General features: G+C 47.7%; 2 protein-coding genes across 3 annotated transcripts; both read left to right on the plus strand.

The window, feature by feature from the left end:
* The first annotated feature begins 651 nt into the window (after positions 1 to 651).
* Positions 652 to 2259, plus strand: LOC123160254 (F-box protein AFR). Its single transcript, XM_044578062.1, has one exon. It carries the CDS (start codon positions 745 to 747, stop codon positions 1888 to 1890), a length of 1146 nt encoding a protein of 381 aa, XP_044433997.1. The 5' UTR covers positions 652 to 744; the 3' UTR covers positions 1891 to 2259.
* A 13772-nt stretch (positions 2260 to 16031) lies between these two features.
* On the plus strand, positions 16032 to 19564 carry LOC123159608 (D-3-phosphoglycerate dehydrogenase 3, chloroplastic). Of its 2 annotated transcripts, XM_044577426.1 has the most exons (6): positions 16032 to 16767; positions 17640 to 18016; positions 18218 to 18328; positions 18411 to 18506; positions 18594 to 19270; positions 19384 to 19564. In XM_044577426.1, the coding sequence occupies exons 1-5, from the start codon at positions 16188 to 16190 to the stop codon at positions 19263 to 19265; spliced, it is 1836 nt and encodes a 611-aa protein (XP_044433361.1). In that variant the 5' UTR covers positions 16032 to 16187; the 3' UTR covers positions 19266 to 19270; positions 19384 to 19564. The 2 variants fall into 2 exon arrangements, with proteins under 2 accessions (XP_044433361.1, XP_044433360.1); XM_044577425.1 differs by having other exon boundaries at positions 18594 to 19484.
* Positions 19565 to 22305: the final 2741 nt, after the last annotated feature.

Here is a 22305-nt window from a genome sequence, read left to right on the forward strand (position 1 = left end):
ACAAAATTATATGTCACAGTTTTCGTAAGAAAAACAAAGTTGCCTTGTACGCAGAAACAAAAAGCCAATTGGATATACTCCCTTCGTCCGGAAATACTTGTCATCAAAATGGATAAAAAAAGATGAATCTAGACGTATTTTAGTTCTAGATACATCTTCTTTTATCCATTTTGATGACAAGTATTTCGGGACGGAGGAATACATCCTCGATCCCATAATTTCACAAGAAAAACAAAATGTCCATGTAAGCAGAAACGAAAAGCCAATTGGATAAGCACCATCTATCCCCTAATTTCACAGGGAAAACAAAGTGGCTTTGTATGCAGAACGAAAGGCCAATTGGATAAACATCCATGATCCCCTGATTTCACAAGAAAAACAAAGTGGCCTTGTAAGCATGAACAAAAGGTCAATTGGATAGGCATCCTCGATAAGCCTGTACGTGCGGTTTTCGGCGCTCCTCCGCCCAGAGCTGTACGTGTAGCACTCTAGAGTCCAGATCTGAGCGTGGAACCTCGATCGGACGGCCAGAACGCTTCGTACCACATCGCCAGATCCGAAGCTCTGACACCACCGGCCCACCCGCTCTCCCACTCTCCCACTCTATAAATTACGCACCGCTCCCCTCCCTCCCCCCACAATCCTCCACTCCGACCAGAGCAAAGCTCAGAGCAACGCTCCCCCGCACTGCCCGGCAAAATTCCGTCGCGAAACCGCACCGGGAGCTCCGTCCGGCGGCGCGCGATGAGCTTCTCGTCGGCGTGCAAGCAGCAGGTGCTGGGCGCCGGCGGCGAGGAGGCGAGGGAGGAGGAGGGGGCGATGGAGCTCATCCCCGGCCTGCCGGAGGAGGTGGCCGAGAAGTGCCTCCTCCACCTGCCCTTCCTCTACCACCGCCTGTTCCGCACCGTCTCCTCCAACTGGAACCGCTTCCTCACCGACGCGCCGGGGGCCGCCGCCAAGGGCTCGGCCCCGCCGGCGGCGACGGCGACGGTCTCGCTCTCCCTGCCGTTCCTCTTCGCCTTCGCCTTCGACCCCGTCTCGCGCCGCCTCCAGTGCCAGGCGCTCGACCCCTTCTCCCGCCGCTGGCTGCTGCTGCCCCCGGTCCCCTGCGGCGCCGCGGCCGGCTCGTTCGCCGTCGTGGGCCTCCCCGCCCGCGGCGAGATCTACGTGATCGGCGGCGTGGAGGAGGGCGGCGACAAGGCGGTGAGCAGCGTGGCGGTCTACAGCGCGGCGACCAACGGCTGGGGGCAGGTGGCCGGCATGAGGACGCCCAGGGGCTACATGGCGGCCGGCGAGGTGGGCGGGCGCGTGGTGGTCGCCGGCGAGGACGGCGAGGCGGAGGTGTTCGACCCGGAGTCGGCGCGGTGGGCGCCCGCGGCGGCCCGGGGCGGCGCGGCCGTGGCGAGGTACGACGCGGCGGCGGCGGGCGGCAAGCTGTACGTGACGGAGGGGTGGGCGTGGCCGTTCGAGCGCGCGCCCCGGGGCGCGGTGTACGACGCGGCGGCGGACGCGTGGTCCGACATGGCCCGCGGGATGCGGGAAGGGTGGACGGGCTCCTGCGCCGTGTCCGGCGGCCGGATGTACATCGTGGCCGAGTACGGCGAGTGGCGTCTCAAGCGGTACGACGAGCCGCGGGACGAGTGGCGGATGGTGGCCGGCGGCGGGGTGCCGCAGGAGGTGCGGCGGCCGCACGTGGTGGCCGGGCAGCTGGAGGAGGTCGGCGGCGGCAGGCGCAGGATCTACGTGGTCGGCGCCGGCCTCGACGTCGCCGTGGGCACTGTCTTCCAAGACGGCGCGGCGGAGGAGGAGCGGGTGGAGTGGGAGGTCGTGAAGGGGCCTGAGGAGTTCGTCGGGCTGGCGCCCTGCAACGCGCAGGTCCTCTACGCCTGAGCCGCCAGCCAACCTCGTCGGCGCCAGTCACCGGCGGGGGAAAGGAAAAAAGAGACCCGACCCTGGGCCCGCATGTCAGCCACTACCTACTAACGCCTCCGTCATCACCGAGCTAGTAGCTCACTGCTGACGCCGCAGCGGTCGGGCAGCTACTACTGCTGCTGCTAGTACAGCCAGCCGAGCGCACGGGCGGGCGGCGAGGCCTGCCATGCGGGCCCCAGTTGCCATCCACCGGAGCGAGAGCGTCCGAACGTGTCCTTTATGCTTGCTGAGCAGAGCAGAGCAGGGGAGGAAGCGTGCGTGCGTGCGTGCGTGTAAAGAGCAAAATGATTACACCTGCAACCAGCAGTCCACCAGACTTTATTTTCCCGCTTTATCAGAGCATTTTCCGCTTGCGTTTTGTACCCCGTAACAAAGCCGCTTTGGACTTGGAGCGACGGAGTGGAGTGAGCTCGACGTCAACGGCATACACATGTCTGGGCAGGCAGAGCCAGAGCGAGAACGAAGGAGAAATACATATTCCCCGCCGGCCCGTCGCCCCGGGCTTGTCATATTTAGCAGGCGCGCATGACGGCCGATCGATCATGAGCGGGTGGGCGGTTGCTTGCTAAGCAAAGCACGAAGGAATCCATCCATGGTGGACCATTGTTGGTGCGGGGCGGGAAAAGCAGGGGGGGATGGGACGGGGATTGGGAACGGATCTGCGATCTGGACGGGGCTGGCGGAGCTGCCACGACGGCGACGGGTGTGCGCCGTCCTCTCGCTCTCGATCGACCCCGGGGTGGGACGGGACGGATTGGTATCTCCTCTTTTCCTCCTGGCCCGATCGAGTGGAGTGGCTTCTTTTTCCTTCCAATTCCAGCGGGGGCGCGGGCGCTAATCATGGCGCGACGGCGACGTCTGTGGCCCGGACCGCGCCTAGTGGGAGGACGCGGGATGGGGGACGCATTATGGCGGCGTCGCGTGGGTGGTGGTGGCAGCCCGCTAGGGCCCTAGGGTCCTCCTAACTAGGTAGGGCAATGGTCATCCATTACCCACGTACTCTAGGCTAAAAATCTTACGGTATTAGGGTAAAAATATGATAAAAAAGGTTACCATGTGCATATAAATAGAGAAATCTGAAACCTATTGGGTAGAGCTGGTACGGGTATGGAATCATATAACTCATACATACATATCCATGTACACATATAAAATCTATGTGAACTCAAAATTATCTCTACAGCCTACACTACTTTGTCAATGACTTTGTGAACTCAAAATGTATGACTATGTGTTGTTATTTATGACTATGTGATCTTGTTTTGATGTATCGTTATTTACGAGGAAGTGATGTTGTTTGTGAGTATAAGTTGTTTTTATAATCTATTGTTGTAGTTATGCTTATATGTTCCTGCGGGTACCCACCCTGTCGGGTAGTGGGCATGGAAAAACATTGTACGCGCTAGCGAGTATGGGAAAGGGTGGTAAGCTCAGGAGAGATGGGTAAGGGTATGGGGTGGCTCCACCAATACCTATACTCTGTGGGTGCCATCCCTACTCCTAGCGGTACTACTGCACAATCGGACTTTGATTCGACTTTTTTTCCAGTATATAAAGGTTTTGTAGCATTTTTATTTCTTATTGTATTTCCCGTAGGTAGCTTGTTAGAAATGCTAGACTGAAGTCGATATGGTGTCTTTATTTATGCTTCATTTTCAAGCTATTCTTCCAGACTTTGAACCTCCTCGATTTCATCTATCGAGACAAAGACTACAGAGATCCAGTGTAGATTCCTACCGTCTTATCTAGACTTGAGTCATATCCATTTTGGTCGGCCCACGATGCACACACACAGTTGCCAAGACGGCTAAAAACATGTGTTTTCACTTAGCAAACGTAATTCCCCTATATGTATATCGTTCTCAACATCAACTTATAATTCAGGACATGCACGTTTAACCCAAATCATTGCTAGCATTCCACTGGAAGCACGAGAGATCATGCGGTCTAGTAGGAATCGGTTGATTGTTGGGCATCATCCAAGATCATAGGATAGGGGGAAGTCGGGATGGATGGTGGTTGTCAGGCATGCTCGAGTTGGATGGCAACAGAGGTTCTGCTGCATTTTTACATGTCAGAAAATTGTCTGAATGTATAGCATATTCTATAAATCATGTCTGGCAAATCTGTAGTCACTACCTTGCATTTTGTATGCCCTTTCCAATTTACTACATGTCAACTTTGATTTTTGATGATTTGTTTCCTCAAGTTTTGTGCATCATACATGCATGGCAAATTTGTATTAATTACCTGGTACTTTTTATGCCTTTTCAAAGCACCATATGGCAACTCAGAATTTGTCTAAAATCTTATATACATAGAAACATAGCAAATCAGAAAATTGTTTCTAATTGTCACATGGATAATTCAAAAGTTCCATGGTATATTTAGGTTTTCACCCATAGCAAATTTGTCATGATTTTTGGATAAGATTATTTATAGGTTGCCCATGGATAATTGCATTTTTCTCTGCATGTTCATAACATGACAAATTCATAACGTTTTGCTTTCCAAACATGGCTAATTTTATAAAATCTTCGTGCATGTCAACAAGGAAAATCTATGAATTTTTAAACTTTTCATATGGCAAATTTATATATTCTGGACAATTTACACATAATTTTGTAATATTCACATAACAAGTCTTACAATTTTTGCTTTCTAAAACATGATTCTTCTAGAATATTGTTTTGCATTCATCACATGGCATTTTTACATTTATTCCGTTCCTCTTCAATGATGGCAATTTTAGGGGAAAAATCATGCTTTAGATGGAAAATTCACACATTTTTACATGAAATTTTTTCCCTGGAAATGTTTCCAGTTGTCCGATGGAAAATTCTAGACATTGTATTTTCTTTCAATAAGAAAGTTGTTCTCTCAAATAGAAAATTAAGAGATATTTCTCTTGATCACATGGCAAATTTCATAACATTTTTTCTTCCACACTTGGAAAATTTAGGTCTTTATCTCATGCTTGCATGTGAGGCTTTGCAAACTTTCTCCCTTATTCATGGAAATTTTGGGGATGTTTTCTACTTTGCCCATATCAATTTTACCATTTTCTAAGAATAATCTTTTCCAGCCTATTGGAAATTTTGTAAAAAAAAATACTTGTCACATGGAAAATTAAAGAACATTTTTGTCCATTTTCAATCATGGAATATATATATATATATATATATATATATATATATATATATATAATGTGCATATAATGTGCACACTACATATCCTTTTGGTTTGTTTCACAAAGTTTGCCCTGTTATCCTAAAAAACATGTAAAATTTTTAACTTAATATTACTGGTTCATGACAAATTAAAAGTGAAAATGTTCTCACAAAAAATGGAAATTTTTGTAAAGCTGCATGGAATTGTTTTTGCAAAATCATATGGAAATTTTTTGAATTTTTTTATGAGTTAAGTCATATGTCAAAATTATTTTCTACTTTATAATGACAAATTTTATTTTGTAGCATGGCAATCTTTTGTGACATGCCCATTTTTACCATGAAAATTCTTTTGTTTACTTGTGAAGTCATATGGGCAAATTCGATGCATTTTTCCTTTTTCAATCATGGAAATTTTTACATAATTTGCATATAATGTGCACATTGTTTATCCTTTGGTTTATTGCACAATATTTTCCATGTTATTCTAGATTATTTTAGGCAAACATGCAGAGCTTTATTGATAATGTGGCAAGTTTATTAACTTGTTATTGTTGGTCCATGGCAAAATAAAGAGAAAAAAATATCTCACAAGACACAATATTTTTTTTTTTTGCAAAATCACATGATATAGTTTAGAAATTCATTTTTAGAGAAAATTGCATGGCTAATTAAGTACCATGGAAAACTATTTGTCTTACTTTTATGATATCAATTTTGTTTTTGTAAATTGGAAAAAAATGAACATGGCAAAAAAATTATAACATGGCAAATTTATTTGTACACACCACAGCATGATTCAATTTTTTAGCATAGATCACAATTTTCTTTTTAGTAAATTATTTTTGGACCATGACAGTTTAATTGTGCGCATCATTGAAAAATTATTGAACAAACCATGGTAAATTTATTTTTAATACCACGGCAAATTATTTGAACATACCATCGCGATCTTATCTTAACATACCATGGCAAACCTTTTGTGTTTTTACGATGGCATACTTGGCATTTTATATGCTACATAACATGGCAACTCTATTTGTGTTTAATCTTTTTGTTTACATCTATGTTTTTCTTTTTGTTCAAGGGAATGACGATGAGGCTGGATATCCAGTAAAGGGCCTAGTGAGCGAAAACATTCGTTTGCCTCCCTTTGTGGGCAGAGCAATTTGTTCGCGTGGAACATCATATGCGTAGTGAAATCCAAAAAATAAAGTAAAACGTTATTTCACTGAAATATTTTCGGCGCTGTGGCTTGCTCACATGGGGAAGAAAATTTTTTCGGCGCTGAGGCTACCTAGGTTCTGTAGCTACTGTGGGCATCTAGGGCATGGCCAGCGTGATTGTAAGCTACCTGACGACCTCCAAGAGATGAGGTTCTCGGCAGCAATGCGCGCATCGCCCTTCAAGAGGAGTAGCAGTAGGGGTGGAGTCGTGGTCCCTGAGACTAGCAGTGCCCGTCGCTTCCTCCACTTTGGTTCAGAGAGCTCTGCAGCAACAAAAACGAAGGCACCAAATATGGTGGCAGAGAGGCATGGGGGCGTGCCAGAGGACGTCATTGCAAATCCCCTGGTGCAAGCTGCTATCGCAGCTGTGAACGCCATCAAGCTGGATCCTGGGCGTGGTACTAATGCTGAACAGATCACCTCGTCCGAGCAGGCGCTGGTGCCAGTGGCGCCTGCTAATGGCATGACGACCACATCGGGGATGGGGAGTGGGCTCGACACCAACAATGGCCACCCCACTCCCAAACCCGACGTCGCCCAGGAGGCGAGAGGACAGGAGGAGGAAGACCACGAGCTGGAGTTTCCACCGGGTTTTGGCCCGGTCCCGACGCACAAACAGGACCTAAGTGCTGCTGGTGTGATGGAGGGTACTAAAACTGCTGCTGTCCCGAAGGTAGTGGTGAAAGTGCAGGGCGCTAGCAAACTAACTGAGAAGGCCGGGGAAAATGTGCAGGTGCAGAACATCCAGAGGCTGCAGGTGGGGAAGGGAAAATACAGCAACAGGAAGGAAAAGAACCAACAGGTGGGATCTGTCTCTGTGCTAGGGAAAAGAGGAGAGTGCGAAGCTGATGATACAGGTAAAACTGAGGGGAGTGCAGAAAGAGATTCAGCAGAGCATTGCAAGAAAAAGAAGGGTACAGGTAGCGGGGAGGAAGATAACAAGCCAAGGGATGATGGTGGTACGGAAGCAACCGAGCCCGGGGCTCTCGGTCAACTGGTGGGTGCTGCTGAAAGCGCCCGCCAGGAGCCATGACGCTAATCAGCTGGAACTGTCGAGGAATTGGGCAGCCTCGTACAGTTCGTGAGCTTGTGGGCCTAGTGCACACACACAAGCCTAAGTTAGTTTTTCTTTCAGAGACTCGGAAAAGCGATGAGTACGTTAATAAACTGAAATGGAGGCTGGGCCTCAGGCACTGTATTGTGCAACCCGGCATAGGAAAGAGTGCCAGGATTGCTCTGTTCTATGATGAGGGTGTTGAAATAAAGGAAATCGCTATTGGACCGAGGTACATTGATGTGTTAATCCGTTTGAGTCCCAATAGCTTGCAATGGAGGGGTACGTTCGTGTATGGCGAGCCGAAACCACATGAGCGGCACCACATGTGGGAGCTTTTGAGAAGAATTAGGCACAATTCCTCTGAACCTTGGCTCATGATCGGGGACTTCAACGAAACAATGTGGCAAAGCGAACACTTCTCGAGAGCAAAGCGGTCTGAAAAGAACATGGCTGAGTTTCGCAGGGTCCTTGCAGAATGCAACCTTCAGGACCTGGGTTTCAAGGGGACTGTTTGGACATATGACAATAAACAGCAAGGGAACCAAAACGTCAAAGCGAGACTGGACAGGGGGGTCGCCACACCAGAGTGGTGCAAAGCTTTTGGGGAAGCCACGGTGGAACATATATGTTCCTCGAGATCGGACCACGCACCCTTACTGTTACGTTTTGGAAAGAGGAAAGAATGGAGAAAGATTAATAAAACTTTCAGATATGAGTGTATGTGGGAGCGCTCTGAATCTTTGACTCATACTATCCACAACACATGGATGGAAGGTGGCTGCGTGCCTTCGCTCAAGGGCATTGCCAAAAAACTTAAAACAATGAAAGATGTGCTAGGGTGCTGGGCCCAACGAGAGTTCAACTCCGTCCAAAATAGCATCAGTACGTTGCGTACAAAGCTTCAGAAACTCAGGCTGCAACCATGCTCAAGAGAGACTAACGACAGAATTAGAAAAACTGAAACTGAGCTTGATGAATGGCTTTTAAGAGAGGAGGTTATGTGGAGACAAAGATCAAGGATATCATGGCTGCGAGAAGGAGATAAAAACACTGATTTTTTTCACAGAAAAGCGAACTGGAGAAGGAGGAAAAATAAGATTGATAAATTAAAGAAGGGGGATGGATCTTGGGCTGAGAGTACAGAGGAGATACATAAGGAAATAAACAGCTTTTTTAAGGGATTGTATGAGAAGGATAATGGCGTCGATCCTCGGATGGTAATTGAGCTCATACCGCGGAGAGTGGAGGACCATATGAATGATGCATTAACTAAACCTGTCTCTGATTCTGAAATTGGCGATGCACTGTTTCAGATTGGTCCGCTCAAGGCCCCCGGACCCGACGGATTTCCGGCGAGATTTTTTCAGAGGAATTGGGCTGCTTTGAAGGGAGATGTGATCAGAGGAGTACAGAATTTTTTCAGTGATGGTGTGATGCCGGAAGGAATAAATGAGACTACTATAGTACTAATACCAAAAAACAATGACCCTCAAAGCATCAAAGACTTCCGCCCTATCAGTTTGTGCAACGTCATCTACAAAGTCATATCCAAGGTTCTGGTTAATAGGTTGCGGCCTTTCCTTGACGACCTTATCTCTGAAACACAAAGTGCTTTCGTTCCAGGCAGACTAATCACGGACAATTCGTTAATTGCATTTGAATGTTTCCATAAGATCCAACACAGTAAGAACCAGAGGGACACATACTGCGCGTACAAACTGGATCTTGCAAAAGCGTATGACCGTGTTGACTGGAATTTCCTTGAGAAGGTGCTACAGAAACTGGGGTTTGATGAGAGGTTCACAAAGTGGGTGATGACGTGCGTAAGGACAGTGAGATTTTCTGTCAGATGTAATGGAGATCTCCTGGAAACCTTCTCTCCCTCCAGAGGGCTCAGACAAGGTGATCCCCTCAGCCCATACTTATTTCTCTTTGTGGCTGACAGCCTTGCTACCTTGCTTGACAGAGAGGTGAGAAACGGAGGGATCACACCAATCAAAATTAGTCGTGGATGCCCGGGGATATCAAACCTGCTATTCGCGGATGATAGCCTCCTTTTCTTCAAGGCTACAACAGCCCAGGCCACCAAAGTGAAAGAGGTACTAAATGCCTTCCAAAAGGCGACGGGCCAACTCCTAAGTCATAACAAATGCTCACTATTATTTAGTGAGGCGAGCATTGACCAGGAAAGAGAGGAGATCAAAGAAACCCTAGGAGTGGGATCATCCTTGTTTGAGAGTAAATACTTGGGCCTTCCAACGCTAGAAGGAAGAATGAAGGACGGCAATTTTCAACCGATCATGGAGAGATTTAGGAAGCGATGCAGCAATTGGAATGAGAGGTTCATGTCCCAAGCGGCCAAAGAGGTCAACGTGAAAGCGGTGGCGCAAGCCCTGCCCACACATGTAATGGGGGTCTTTAAACTAAATCAGAGTTTTTGCGACAATTATGAGAAGGTAATTAGAGACTTTTGGTGGGGAGACAAAGATGATAGACGTAAGGTCCACTGGATGTCATGGGAGAACATGACGAAGCCAAAATGTGATGGGGGGATTGGCTTCCGGGATATGCATCTGTTTAATCAGGCCCTACTAGCCAGACAAGGATGGAGGCTGCTACACAAGCTAGAGAGTCTCTGTGCTAGAGTGCTAAAATCCAAGTATTATCCCAATGGTAACCTTCTTGACACCGTCTTCTCGTCGGATGCATCACCCACTTGGAGGGGAATTGAGTTTGGCCTGGAACTCTTAAAAAAGGGCCTCATCTGGAGAATCGGGGATGGAAGAAACATTCAAATCACGAGAGATCAATGGATCCCAAGGAAAGAGGGGCTGAAGGTGGCAACATTTATAAAGAGATCAAGACTCAGGTGGGTTAACCAGTTGATCGACCCCCAGACAAAAGAGTGGAAGGTTGATCTAGTGAAGCAAATTTTCCATTCTTTCGATGCGGATGAGATTTGCAAATTAAAAATCCCGCGGGGGGGATTCGACGACTGTATCGCTTGGCACTATGAAAAAACGGGCGTATTCACGGTCAGGAGTGCCTACAAACTTGCAGTTTCGCTTAAGGGAAAGGGTACTGAAAAAGCTACGAGCTCCTCAAGGGACCCGGGTGACCGTAGTATATGGGATGCCATCTGGAAAGCAAAGATCCCGGAGAAGGTGAAAATTTTCGGTTGGAGAGTGGCCACAAACTCCCTGGCCACCAAACACAATGCCTTCAGAAGGACTATTGCGGATGACAGTGTATGTGAAATATGCGGAAGGGATGAGGAAGACGAGCACCATGCCATTGTCACATGCACCAGAAGTTTGGCTTTACGCCACTCTATGAGAGCCTTTTGGGAAATCCCTAGAGAATCTGAGTTCAAAAATACAGGGGTAGACTGGCTGCAACTGCTGCTGATCGCCCAACCTGAGGAGGTCAGAACCAAAGTAATGTTGATTTTGTGGCAAGCCTGGAGTTTAAGGAACAATGCCATACATGGGGATGGGAAAGATACTGTCTCGAGATCTGTCCAATACTTGCTCAGACTACATGAGGAGCTCCTAATGGCGGAAAGCGAAACTGCTGAGATGGGAGAAAAGAATAAACAGTCTCTGTTCCCTGCGAGAGCATGCTTGCCAACAAGTGCTAATCCCAAGCATTGGATGGCTCCCCCAGCCGGCAAAGTTAAGCTGAATGTGGACGCCGCGTTTCTAGTGGAATCAGGGGACACGTGGGGAGGCGCGGTAGCCAGAGATCATAGAGGCCATGTCTTGCTATCAGTAGGCCGGCATTTGGGCCAGTGCAGCTCAGTAGAAGAAGCTGAAGCAGCAGCGGTGGTGATGGGATTGACTGAATTTGCCACTTACCATCAGGGTACTTTGATCCTAGAAACTGATTGTGCGGGAATCGGGCGGGCGCTACAGATGGAAGAGATATGCAGATCAGCCTTCTTTGCATCTATAACCGACGCGAAGATCATTGCATCAAGCTTTGCAAGCACGGAGTTCAGTATTGTAAACAGGGGTCTGAACAAGTTGGCCCATGAGCTAGCTTCTAGTGCACGTAGATCTGGAGATTTCCTGCTTATAGCTGATGTCCCGGCTGATTGTAGAGATGTTTTGACGAACGAGGTCGTCCCAACCATGGTGTAATTCTTTTTTGCCATGGATCTCAAAAAAAAAAAAAAAAAAAAAAAGAAAATTCGGTGTCTTGGACGGTCCGGTGTTTCGCTAACACGAAGTACAGACCTCAACGTGAATGATAGATTTTCGGGCTGAAAACCAGTTACCGCTCGCATGGGTAGCAGTAGCACACACGTACAACCTTTGTTTTTTTGGAGCTACTGGAGCACCGTCATGCTCCTGCGAATACGTATACACTCATTAGTTTTTTCTTTAGGAACGTATACACTTATTGTAAGGAAAGCGATCGGGAGGAATGATTGATGAGCAGTAAAGAAATGGGGGCAGTTCGTGCGCGCATGGCAGGACACAGCTGGGGATGAGCTCAGGTGTGTCAGTGCGCGCGTGTGCTGCCTGCCTGCCTGCCTGTGCACGCTCGTACGTACAAAGTCTACTTAATCCTCCTTGATTAGAATTTCTTTACTATATAGAACTAGTACTTGCCAATGGATCGAAGAGTTTTCAACTGATTTAGGACTAGTTTATGTCTGCACAGTGCCAAAGAGAAAGTTGAGACCTGCGGGAAAGACAGCTTCGAGTGCGGCAGATGCAGGTCCCGGAGCTTGCTTGCTTCTTCTTCGCCGTGGGGATGGCACTGAACGTACCCAGTACTAGTTTAGTTGCGTGTGAAGGAGGGGCGATGTTTCGTGACAGCGATCGCGGACGCGGCACCCTGACACGTATGGTGAATAGCGACAGGAGGACGTCCATATAAGAATAGCCCGGAGGACAAACTAACAGTCGTCAGACACAGAGGCCACTAGCGTGCTCTGATCTGCCCAGCGGAACGGCTGGCGCAGCGGTGGCATGGCATGTATAGGATCAAGATAACATTGTCCAAATGTCACTGCAAATTGGACAGATGCCTCCTCCTGCTCTGAGCTCCCAGTTGCAGTGTAAACATGAGCTGCCGTGCGTGTGGCCAGCAGCGTGCGCGCGCACAGGGCAGCCGGCCGGCAGGTGGCCTGACGCCGATCGAGTTGTGCCAGTTGATCGCAGTGGCAGGCATGCAGGCGCCACTTGCGCCAGTTGATGGCCTGGCCAGGCCACCTCTTCCGGGGCAAGTCAATCATGCGGCGACACTTGAAACTGGATGGCCGGTGGCGCCGCCGTGCTTGCGGTGCGGTGCGCACGGAGGTTGGATTCCTCCGCTGACTCTTCCTGGCCTCCGCAACTCGATGACGCTGGCTCCCCTGCTCGTGTCTCCTGAAAGCTCGTGGCCGTTGGATCGAGATATCTTGGGGACGCAAACGCACGCTCACACGTCAGAGGAAAAAAAAGAGAGGCGCCCCGTGTTTCTGCAATGTTATATTGTGACGATGTCTTGTCACCATGTCAAAAGATGGCGAAACTCGGCGGCGACGCCATCCGAGTCCTATGACGTCACCGTGCCAAATCGACCATCACCGCATTTTCAATGGGCGCTTGCTATTTATAAGCAATTATATTTGAGAAACTATTTATAAGCAATTATGTCTTGACGTGACTTTGTTTTATTGTCGTATACGGGTGTCGTTTCACCCATTTATGGGTGGAGAACTTGTCGTTGTCTCGGTTGTGATACCAGAGGCTCCACAAGAATCCGTGGAGAGATCACTCAGATTAGGATGGACTTTCCATAATGCTTGTTGTGCTAAGTCGATCATCACTAAACGCAAACACATGCCCACACGTTAGAGAAAAAAAGTGCCTTGTGTTCCTTGTTACCTTGCCAAACATGACGAAACTTCGCGGCAACACCCTCCGAGTTCTATGATATCATTGTGCTAAGTCAATCGTCACTGCGCTTTCGAGTGGTGCTCACATTTATAGGCGGTCCTGTCTCGCCACAACTTTATTTTCTTCCCATATTTTGTCGTTTTATATCCTTATGCATGGAGAACCCGTCGTTGTCTCGTATATGATAGCGGCGGCTCGAGAGGAAATATGAAGGAAGAGAGATAACTCACATTAGGATGAGCTTTCCCTAATTGTTATTCTGCTAACCGATCATCACTAAACCCAAGAACACGCGTACATGTTAGAGGAAAAAGAGTGCCTTGCGATTTCACGTTACATTGCCAAATATGGCGAAACTCCAGTTCTCTTATTGTGCCAAGTCAATCGTCATTGCACTTCCAATTGCTGATAGCTATTTATAGGCAGTTCTGTCTAGCCAAAACTTTATTTTAGTCTCATAATTCTATCGTTTTATCACCACTATAGGTGGAGAACTTGTCATTGTCTCGGATGTGACATTGACGACTCCAGGGAATCGGAGGAGAGATCACTCACAAAGTCACAATAGGATGGGATTTCCATAATAGTTATATGACTAACTCGATCATCGCTAAACCCAAGCACACTCTCACACGTCAAAGGAAAAAAAATTGTGCATTATGTTTCTTGTACCTTGCCAAATATGATGAAACTCGGCGGCGATGCCCTCCGAGTTCTGTGAGGTCATGTTTCACTTGAGCTTACTTTTAAAATTCTTATATATTTTCAAAAAATACAAATGCATATATTCCAAAAAACTAAATGTACTTCATTTTTAAAATATTTACAATGAATTTTTAATAATGTTAGCAGAATGTAAAGTTTCTGTTAGTGTAAATCTTTATATCATTCAAAAATATTTTTGTGACATTTAAAAAAATGTTTACGTGTTTCTAAATGTATGTAACTTTTTATAAAAAATGTTGTACATTGTAAAAATGCTCGTCTAGTTCAGAAAAATGTTTTTTGGTCAATTTAAAAAATTAGGTTCCACTTTCAAAATGTTCATGCGTTTCAAAAAATGTTTTTGACTTAAATATATATTTGTACAATATAAAAAATGTGCGTGTACTTAAAAACATATTTGTATCAGTCATAATAATGTTTTGACTTGTATTTTAAAGAAATTATTAATACATGTTAATAAATATTCACAAATATGTATTTGAAAATGTTAATCATGTGTGTAAAAAATGCTAAAAATCTATTAAAAAAATTATATGTATACCAAAAAATGTACAATGTGTATGGAAAAAACAGCAAAACCTATATAAAAATGTACAATTTGTACAAAAAATGGTAATCATATATCTGAAAAGTGTTAAACGTGTATGAAAAAAAACATTCCCGATCTATATGAAAAATGTATAATCTGTAAAAATTTAGACATGTGTCAAAAAAAAATGAAAAAAATCGAAGAAAGTAAGTGAAAAAGGAAGAAAGAAACAAAGGCAATTGAATAAAAAAGGAAAAAACCAAAGAAAACAGTGAAAGCCAATAAGAGACCACTGAGAAAAAAACACGCGTCCGCATCTGCACTACTAGGCCGGCCCATTTATCTCCACGCTAAAGGGGAGCTTGAGCTCTGCCTCGCGGTAGGCGATACATAGCTCTCACATAATTGGACTGGATGAACCTTCTCAACTTGTGAACATGGAAAAACTTTCCAACATTATTGTGATGTTGCTGACAAAGGAGGAAATGGAACAAATATAAAAAGAACATGGGCCAAAGGTACAATAACTGCCAGATGGTTATCTCAATCCAATTTAATAACGGGAATAAAGCCTCTATAAATTCTTGAACAAACATCGAACCATGCGTATACGGCATATCCCCTCGGTTCACACATAGTTTTCAAACTAAGAGTTGCATTAAGCCTTGCAGGTTGCAACCTGAGGTGTCTGGTATTGAAAAGATCTGAAAAAAAAGAAATAGATCACAAAATATTTCAAGAATTGTCAATCTACGTGGTGCCTTTTGTTTGGTTGAAATCCCAGCCATATCTATGGACATGTTCTTTTTTTTTGCGGGTAACTATGGACATGTTGTTAGCACCCGGCCATACCCATCCCACCCATTTCGTTTTTAACCTATGTACTAAATAAACATTACAGCCATACCATATATAATGGCGCTTTGATGGTCGAGGGAGAAGTTCCGGACATAGCAAAACCTTTTCAGTACAACGTTGTTGAGAATGGATCTTATAATCCCAGCCATTGACTCTTGGTACACCCACATTGTTTGGCCTATTTGACGGTTCATCGAAATGGTGCAATAAACTTTGGATAGTGATATTTACATTTATCTGTTGTACCACGATATTTCAAAACCGAACCAAATATATATATGTAGGCAGGAGAAAAAGAGAAAAAACTATTGCCCCAAAAAAGAAGAAGAAGAAGAAGAGATGATGATGAAGAAGACAAAATCGGCATTGATAGTTGTTATCAATGGGCCGAATTCACAGCCCAGTTTTAATTGAACTAGCCAGTACCATTGATAGCTCTATTTGTATATTTTTCTTTATAGAGTTGTGTTTGGAATTTGGATTGAATTCCCATGACATGATATATGAGTACATGTTTAATGTATGTCATCGTTTTTTTTTTTGAATTTCTCCATGGCCTAGTACAATATTTTGGGAATTTGGAGGAGTGCATCTGACAAGGGGCCTCCAGCTTTCCATACTGAAATGTTGTGCGGACGACACCAAACAGTGCGCAGATAAGCGGGCGAGGGAGCAAAGCTGTCGCTCGCCAGGCGTAGGCGGAACACGCGCCTCCCATCGTCCGCCCAACAACAAACGTTCCAGATTCCGATCGTCCAACCAATCAGCCACGCAGCCTACACTGCGCACAGCTACGCCATGGCATTGGCGACGCCGCTCCGCCACCTCCTCGCCGCGGCCCCCGACCCCGCCACCGGTGCGCCGCCGTCCCTGCAGGCGCAGCCAGCGCGCGCCTTCCCGCCCCACCGCCGCCTCCTTCTCCGCTCCATCAGGCTCGTCGCGGCGCCGTCATCGGATGCCACGAGGCACGCGGGGGTCGCGGCGAGGGCGGCGGGCGGGGGCCGGCCGACGGTGCTGGTGACGGAGAAGCTGGGCGCGGCGGGGCTGGAGCTGCTGCGGGCGTTCGCCAACGTGGACTGCGCGTACGAGCTGACGGCGGAGGAGCTACGCGCCAAGGTGTCGCTGGTGGACGCGCTGGTGGTGCGCAGCGCCACGCGGGTGACGCGGGAGGTCTTCGAGGCCGCGCGCGGGCGCCTGCGCGTCGTGGGCCGCGCCGGCGTCGGCATCGACAACGTCGACCTCCAGGCCGCCACCGAGGCCGGCTGCCTCGTCGTCAACGCGCCCACCGCCAACACCGTCGCCGCCGCCGAGCACGCCGTCGCGCTGCTCGCCGCCATGGCCCGCAACGTCGCCCAGGCCGACGCCTCGCTCAAGGCCGGTACGTGCGTGCGCCCCTCGTTCTCTTCTCACCACACACGCTGCGTAGGTAGATGGATAAGGTGGATACCTACGGCCACGGCAGCAATTCGGTCGACCGAAGTATCATGTGTTCTGACGACTCACACCGTTGAGTGTTCGACTTACTTTTTTCTGGAGTTACTTAATGTATCACATCTGCATTTTAGTATCGGATTCTAAAATTTCAGCATTTGAGTACTAGTAGTAATTTTCAACAGAGATCTATTAAGCAACCATCTATTAAGCAGTCTGCTGCTGTTGCTCTATGGAATATATGATTGCTCTAAAATGTGGGTACCTACGGGGGCAATTTGCTCGATCGCAGAATCCTACGATGTATTTTGACCAATGTACTTCATCTGCAACTTAGTACTAGCTGTTAATACTTTTAGTACGCAAATGTGTTCTCTTCCAGTTAATTTTCGACAGTGAATCCACTAGAACAGTTATCTCCATTTTACATTTTACCAACATTCTGATCCTGTTTGGTGATCCACCTAATAGTTAATCGCACACTGTCGCTCGGTGGATTATATTATTATTACTGTAGCTTCGTTCTCTTTCTCTTTTATTGTTGCTACTTTGAATTAGTAAACTGAAACTTTACACTATGTGCATCATGTGCATCATATTGAATTAGTACACTGAAATTCAAGACTGAACTACATAAATTTGAGTCGACAGTGTGCAAGAACAGAGTAATTGTTTGGTTCAGAACATTTATCAACATGGCAAGTTCGAATGGAAACTTTATCACTGAATGAAATGCTTAAGTAGCACTGGCAAAATTCATCGTGCTGCACTGCACCTCGTGCTAATATAGTGTCATGATTTGCTTTTGTGCATATTCAGGCAAATGGCAGCGTAGCAAATATGTTGGTGTTTCCTTGGTTGGAAAGACGATAGCTATTATGGGCTTCGGGAAGGTTGGCTCAGAAGTAGCTCGGCGCGCGAAAGGACTTGGAATGGATGTCATTGCTCATGATCCATACGCTCCCGTTGACAGAGCCCGGGCTATCGGTGTGGATCTTGTATCGTTCGATGATGCCATCTCTACTGCAGACTTCATATCACTGCATATGCCTCTAACACCGTCAACAACAAAAATATTCAACGATGAGACTTTTGCAAAAATGACGAAAGGAGTAAGGCTTATCAATGTTGCGAGGGGTGGAGTGGTCGATGAAGAAGCATTGCTGAGAGCACTTGATAACGGGACTGTTGCACAGGTAGTCTTTTTTGTCATGTCCATTAATCCAAATGTTGATAGTGTATATTGCTGTCAAACAGTTGTCATGGCTCATTTAGTTATGCCATTATCGTGGGTATAGTGTGTTATTTAGCATAGACAGTAGACATTTCTTTTCTTTTCTTTTTGTTTCAAAAGGTTTCCATTGGCCTTTTTCTGATTGCTTTGCGATGTGTGTCAGGCAGCACTCGATGTGTTTTTTGAAGAGCCACCGCCAAAAGACAGCAAGTTAGTACACCATGAAAATGTCACGGTGACGCCGCACCTTGGAGCTAGCACAACAGAAGCACAGGTTTGCTGTTTGTTTTGCAACGATCTCTGAACCATATCATGCTAGCTTATCCTCTTAACTTTTGCCCGCTGTTCGTCGACAGGAAGGCGTTGCCCTTGAAATCGCAGAGGCTGTTATCGGTGCGTTGAAAGGTGAACTTGCTGCCACTGCTGTCAATGCCCCAATGGTCTCTGCTGAGGTACTCCCATTGCCAAGGAATAGACTTCCATATTTACAGCATAATGCAAACTCTGCTTCAGTTTGAACAGTTCATCTGTCCCGACAGGTTTTAGCCGAGTTATCCCCATATGTCATCCTTGCTGAGAAGTTGGGACGTCTCGCCGTGCAACTCGTGGCTGGTGGCAGTGGGATCAAGGCAGTCAAGATTGTCTACTCATCAGCTAGAGACCCGGATGACCTGGACACAAGAATTCTCCGTGCCATGGTCACGAAAGGGATCGTCGAACCCATTTCAAGTGCATTTGTTAACATGGTGAATGCTGACTATGTTGCTAAGCAACGAGGGCTCCGCATAATCGAAGAGCAGATTCTCCTCGACGGCTCCCCCGAGGTCCCTATAAACTCCATCCAGGTCCAGCTTGCCAATGTGGAGTCCAAGTTCGCTGGCGCGTTGTCTGACGACGGCGACATCAGGGTGGAGGGCAAGGTTAAGGATGGCACGCCGCATCTCACGCTCGTCGGCCCTTTCAGCGTCGACGTCAGCCTTGAGGGCAACCTGTTGCTGTGCCGGCAAGTCGACCAGCCGGGCATCATCGGCAAGGTGGGATCGATTCTTGGGACGATGAACCTGAATGTCAACTTTATGAGCGTTGGCAGGATTGCTCCTGGGAAGCAGGCCATCATGGCCATTGGGATTGATGAGGAGCCTGACAAGGAAGCTCTCAAGTTGATCGGGGAGACGCCGTCGGTACAGGAGTTTGTCTTTCTTAAGCTTTAGAGAATGTAGGTTGATTTCTACTCCTATATAACATCTCCTGCTTTACTAGTATGATGAGTGGTTTTTTGCAAGCTTATTTAGTTTTTATGTAGAATGATAATTTTCCGCCCACCTGCAGAAGCTGCTGGTAGATACATCTTACGAACAAATGCGCAGAATGTGAGGCCTGTTCTTGGGCCTGCTGTCCTACTTTTTGATCGGATGATCTTACTGTTGCTATGCCTTCGGAACTTTTTGGATAGACATATCATCCACACAAGTAATTTATGGCTTCAAATTTCTCTGGAAGCTGAACCAAAGACCAGTGTTCTGAAACAAATTGCATGATCTGATAATCAACTGTAAGTAGGCTCAGTTTCATTCTATTTAGCCAGCATGTTTCGCATTTGTGGTGTAGTTAAATGAGACATCACTGCATTCGTGTCTCAGCGTTCTCACTGATAACGTTCTCCCAATTACGACGACATCGTTATAACAAAAATGGAAGATTATAACAATTAGTACAGGTGAAGAGTGTTGTCTTTTTTTTTTCCGGGTGATGAAGAGTGTTGTCAGTCTATGAAAAGTTGGATCTCCTCTGAACCTGAAACATATTCTGCTCTTGGGAGTGTCCAATAGCAGTGAACCCTTTCATCCACCTTTCTCCCACCAACATGAACAACTAACCCTAATCCTTCCCGATGCCGTTCTGTCGTCGTCTTCAGCTCGCATCGAGCGTGTCGCGGCCTTGCCACCGTCGGACACGAACAAGAAAGACAAGAAAATTGATGATTTTGGTGAGGAAACTTGACTGTCCACGAATTAGAAACCGAGATGAATCTGTGAGTGGACGAGGGGTAAACCTGAACGGACTCTATGCCAGGTATAAGTAAACGTAAAAGTAAAACCCTAAACCCTATTTGTTTCTTACCCCAAATTCTCGTCCTCTGAGTTTTCCGTGGCGATCGACCCTTCTCTCAAATTCTCAACGGGACGCCCAATACCACATCGAGAGCGGAGATGGAAGGGGAGAGCGAGCCGGCGGCGGCCGCAGCGGTCTTCTCGGCGGTGCTCGACGACGACGATCTCTTGGGTGAGATCCTCATCCGCGTCGCCTTCCCCACCAGCCTCGTCCGCGCCGCCCTCGTCTGCAAGCGCTGGCTCCGCCTCGTCTCCGCGCCGGCCTTCCTCCGCCGCTTCGGGGACCTCAACCCGCCCAGCCTTCTCGGCTTCTACGTCGTCACCATGTCCTTTACGTCCGAGGACGGGCAACCCCCGCGGTTCGTGCCGGTGCCTGATCAGCCCCCTGAGCTCGACGCCGTCGTCCGCCGTGCGAACTTCGATGTAGGCACCTTTGGTGGCGACATCTACGACCTGGATTGCTGGAACGGCCTCCTCCTCACCCGCCAGGTGTCAAGCATTGTATAATACGGTGTATCTATAAACCGTATCTAGCTATAGATTGCGTGCGTGTGTTTGTTGTAGTTGTGTTAGGATAGGTCAGGGCTGTTGAGATTGAGCCGCCGGCTTAGCTAGTTTACTTGTAGATCAATCCACAGCCCTAGCCACCTAACCTCCCGTGTAATCTTGTTCTCTATATAACACGCACGCGTCCCTGCTTAACTGCATACGCTTCTGCCTCTTTTCACATGGTATACAGAGCCAAACCCTTCCAACGCATCTAGCTCATGTCATCCTCCTCCTCCCCCGTCGCCATGGCCTCCCACTCCCTCGCATCCCTTGGTCACACGATCACAGAAAAGCTGACCAGGGAGAACATCCTGGTATGGAAGGCGCAAGTCCTGCCGCACATCAAGGCCGCAGGCATGATGGGCTACCTTGACGGATCACGCAAGGAGCCAGCCGCTGTTCTTCTCACCGAGAGGGACCTCGCCGACGGGAAGAAGGAAACCGTCTCCACGCCGAACCCCGAGCACGCTGTCTGGGAGACACAGGACCAACAGGTGCTTACGTTCTTGATCGCATCTCTGTCTCGTGATGTTCTTATGCAAGTCTCGAACCATACCACTTCTGCTGGCATCTGGCAAGCCCTGGTGCAAAGCTTCTCATCGCAATCTAAGGCACGAACTCTCCAGCTTCGATCTGCCCTAGGTAATACGCGCAAGGGGGACATGTCGGCAGCAGCCTACTTCACCAAGATGAAGGGCATTGCTGACGAACTTGCAGCTGCTGGGAAGCCCCTTGGAGAAGATGATCTTGTCGATCAGATTGTTCAGGGCCTGGTGCACGAACCGGACTACACCGGCTTTGTTTCAGCAATCTCCACGCGCACCGCCACGGACCAACCGATCGGGCTCACGAAGCTCTTCTCGTTGCTCCTGGCGGCTGAAGGTCGCATCGCTGCCCAGCAGGCAGCGTTTTCGCCAAATCACTCTGCCAATCTCGCATCGCGCGGCGGCAGCCGTGGCGGCAACTACAGCCGTGGAGGCGGCAGTAGTGGCGGCGGAGGTGGACGCGGCGGCTACAACAACAACTCCGGGCCACCATGCTACAACGACAACTCCGGTGGTGGCTCGTCTGGTAGCGCACCGCGCAACCAGGGTGGTGACCGCGGTGATCGCGAGCGCTGTCAGATCTGCAAGGAGGAGGGCCATGGAGCGTGGCGCTGCCGAAAGCGGTATGACAAGGGCTACAACAACAACGTCCGCAACCCTGCTGGTGGTGGTGGTCGCGGCAACAAGGGCGGTGGCGGTGGTGGCAATGGCGGCCAACCTCGCGCTGCCAATGCAGCCCACTCCTATGTGTGGATACCAACTGGTATCTCGACACTGGCGCTACAGATCACATCACCGGCGAATTAGAGAAACTCGTCATCCGTGATCAGTACACTGGCAATGAACAGATTCACACCGCTAGCGGTCAAGGTATGGATATTGCACATATCGGCCATTCAGTTTTGTCCACTCCCTCTGGTTCATTGAACTTAAACAATATTCTTCATGTCCCTAGTGCCGAACAAAGTCTTCTTTCTGCTTATCAACTTATGAGAGATAACAATGTGTTCATTGAACTTCACCCTGAAACTTTTCTTGTCAAGGAT

The sequence above is a fragment of the Triticum aestivum genome, chromosome 7B (assembly GCF_018294505.1).
Source record: "Triticum aestivum cultivar Chinese Spring chromosome 7B, IWGSC CS RefSeq v2.1, whole genome shotgun sequence".
NCBI classification, from domain to species: Eukaryota; Viridiplantae; Streptophyta; class Magnoliopsida; order Poales; family Poaceae; genus Triticum; species Triticum aestivum.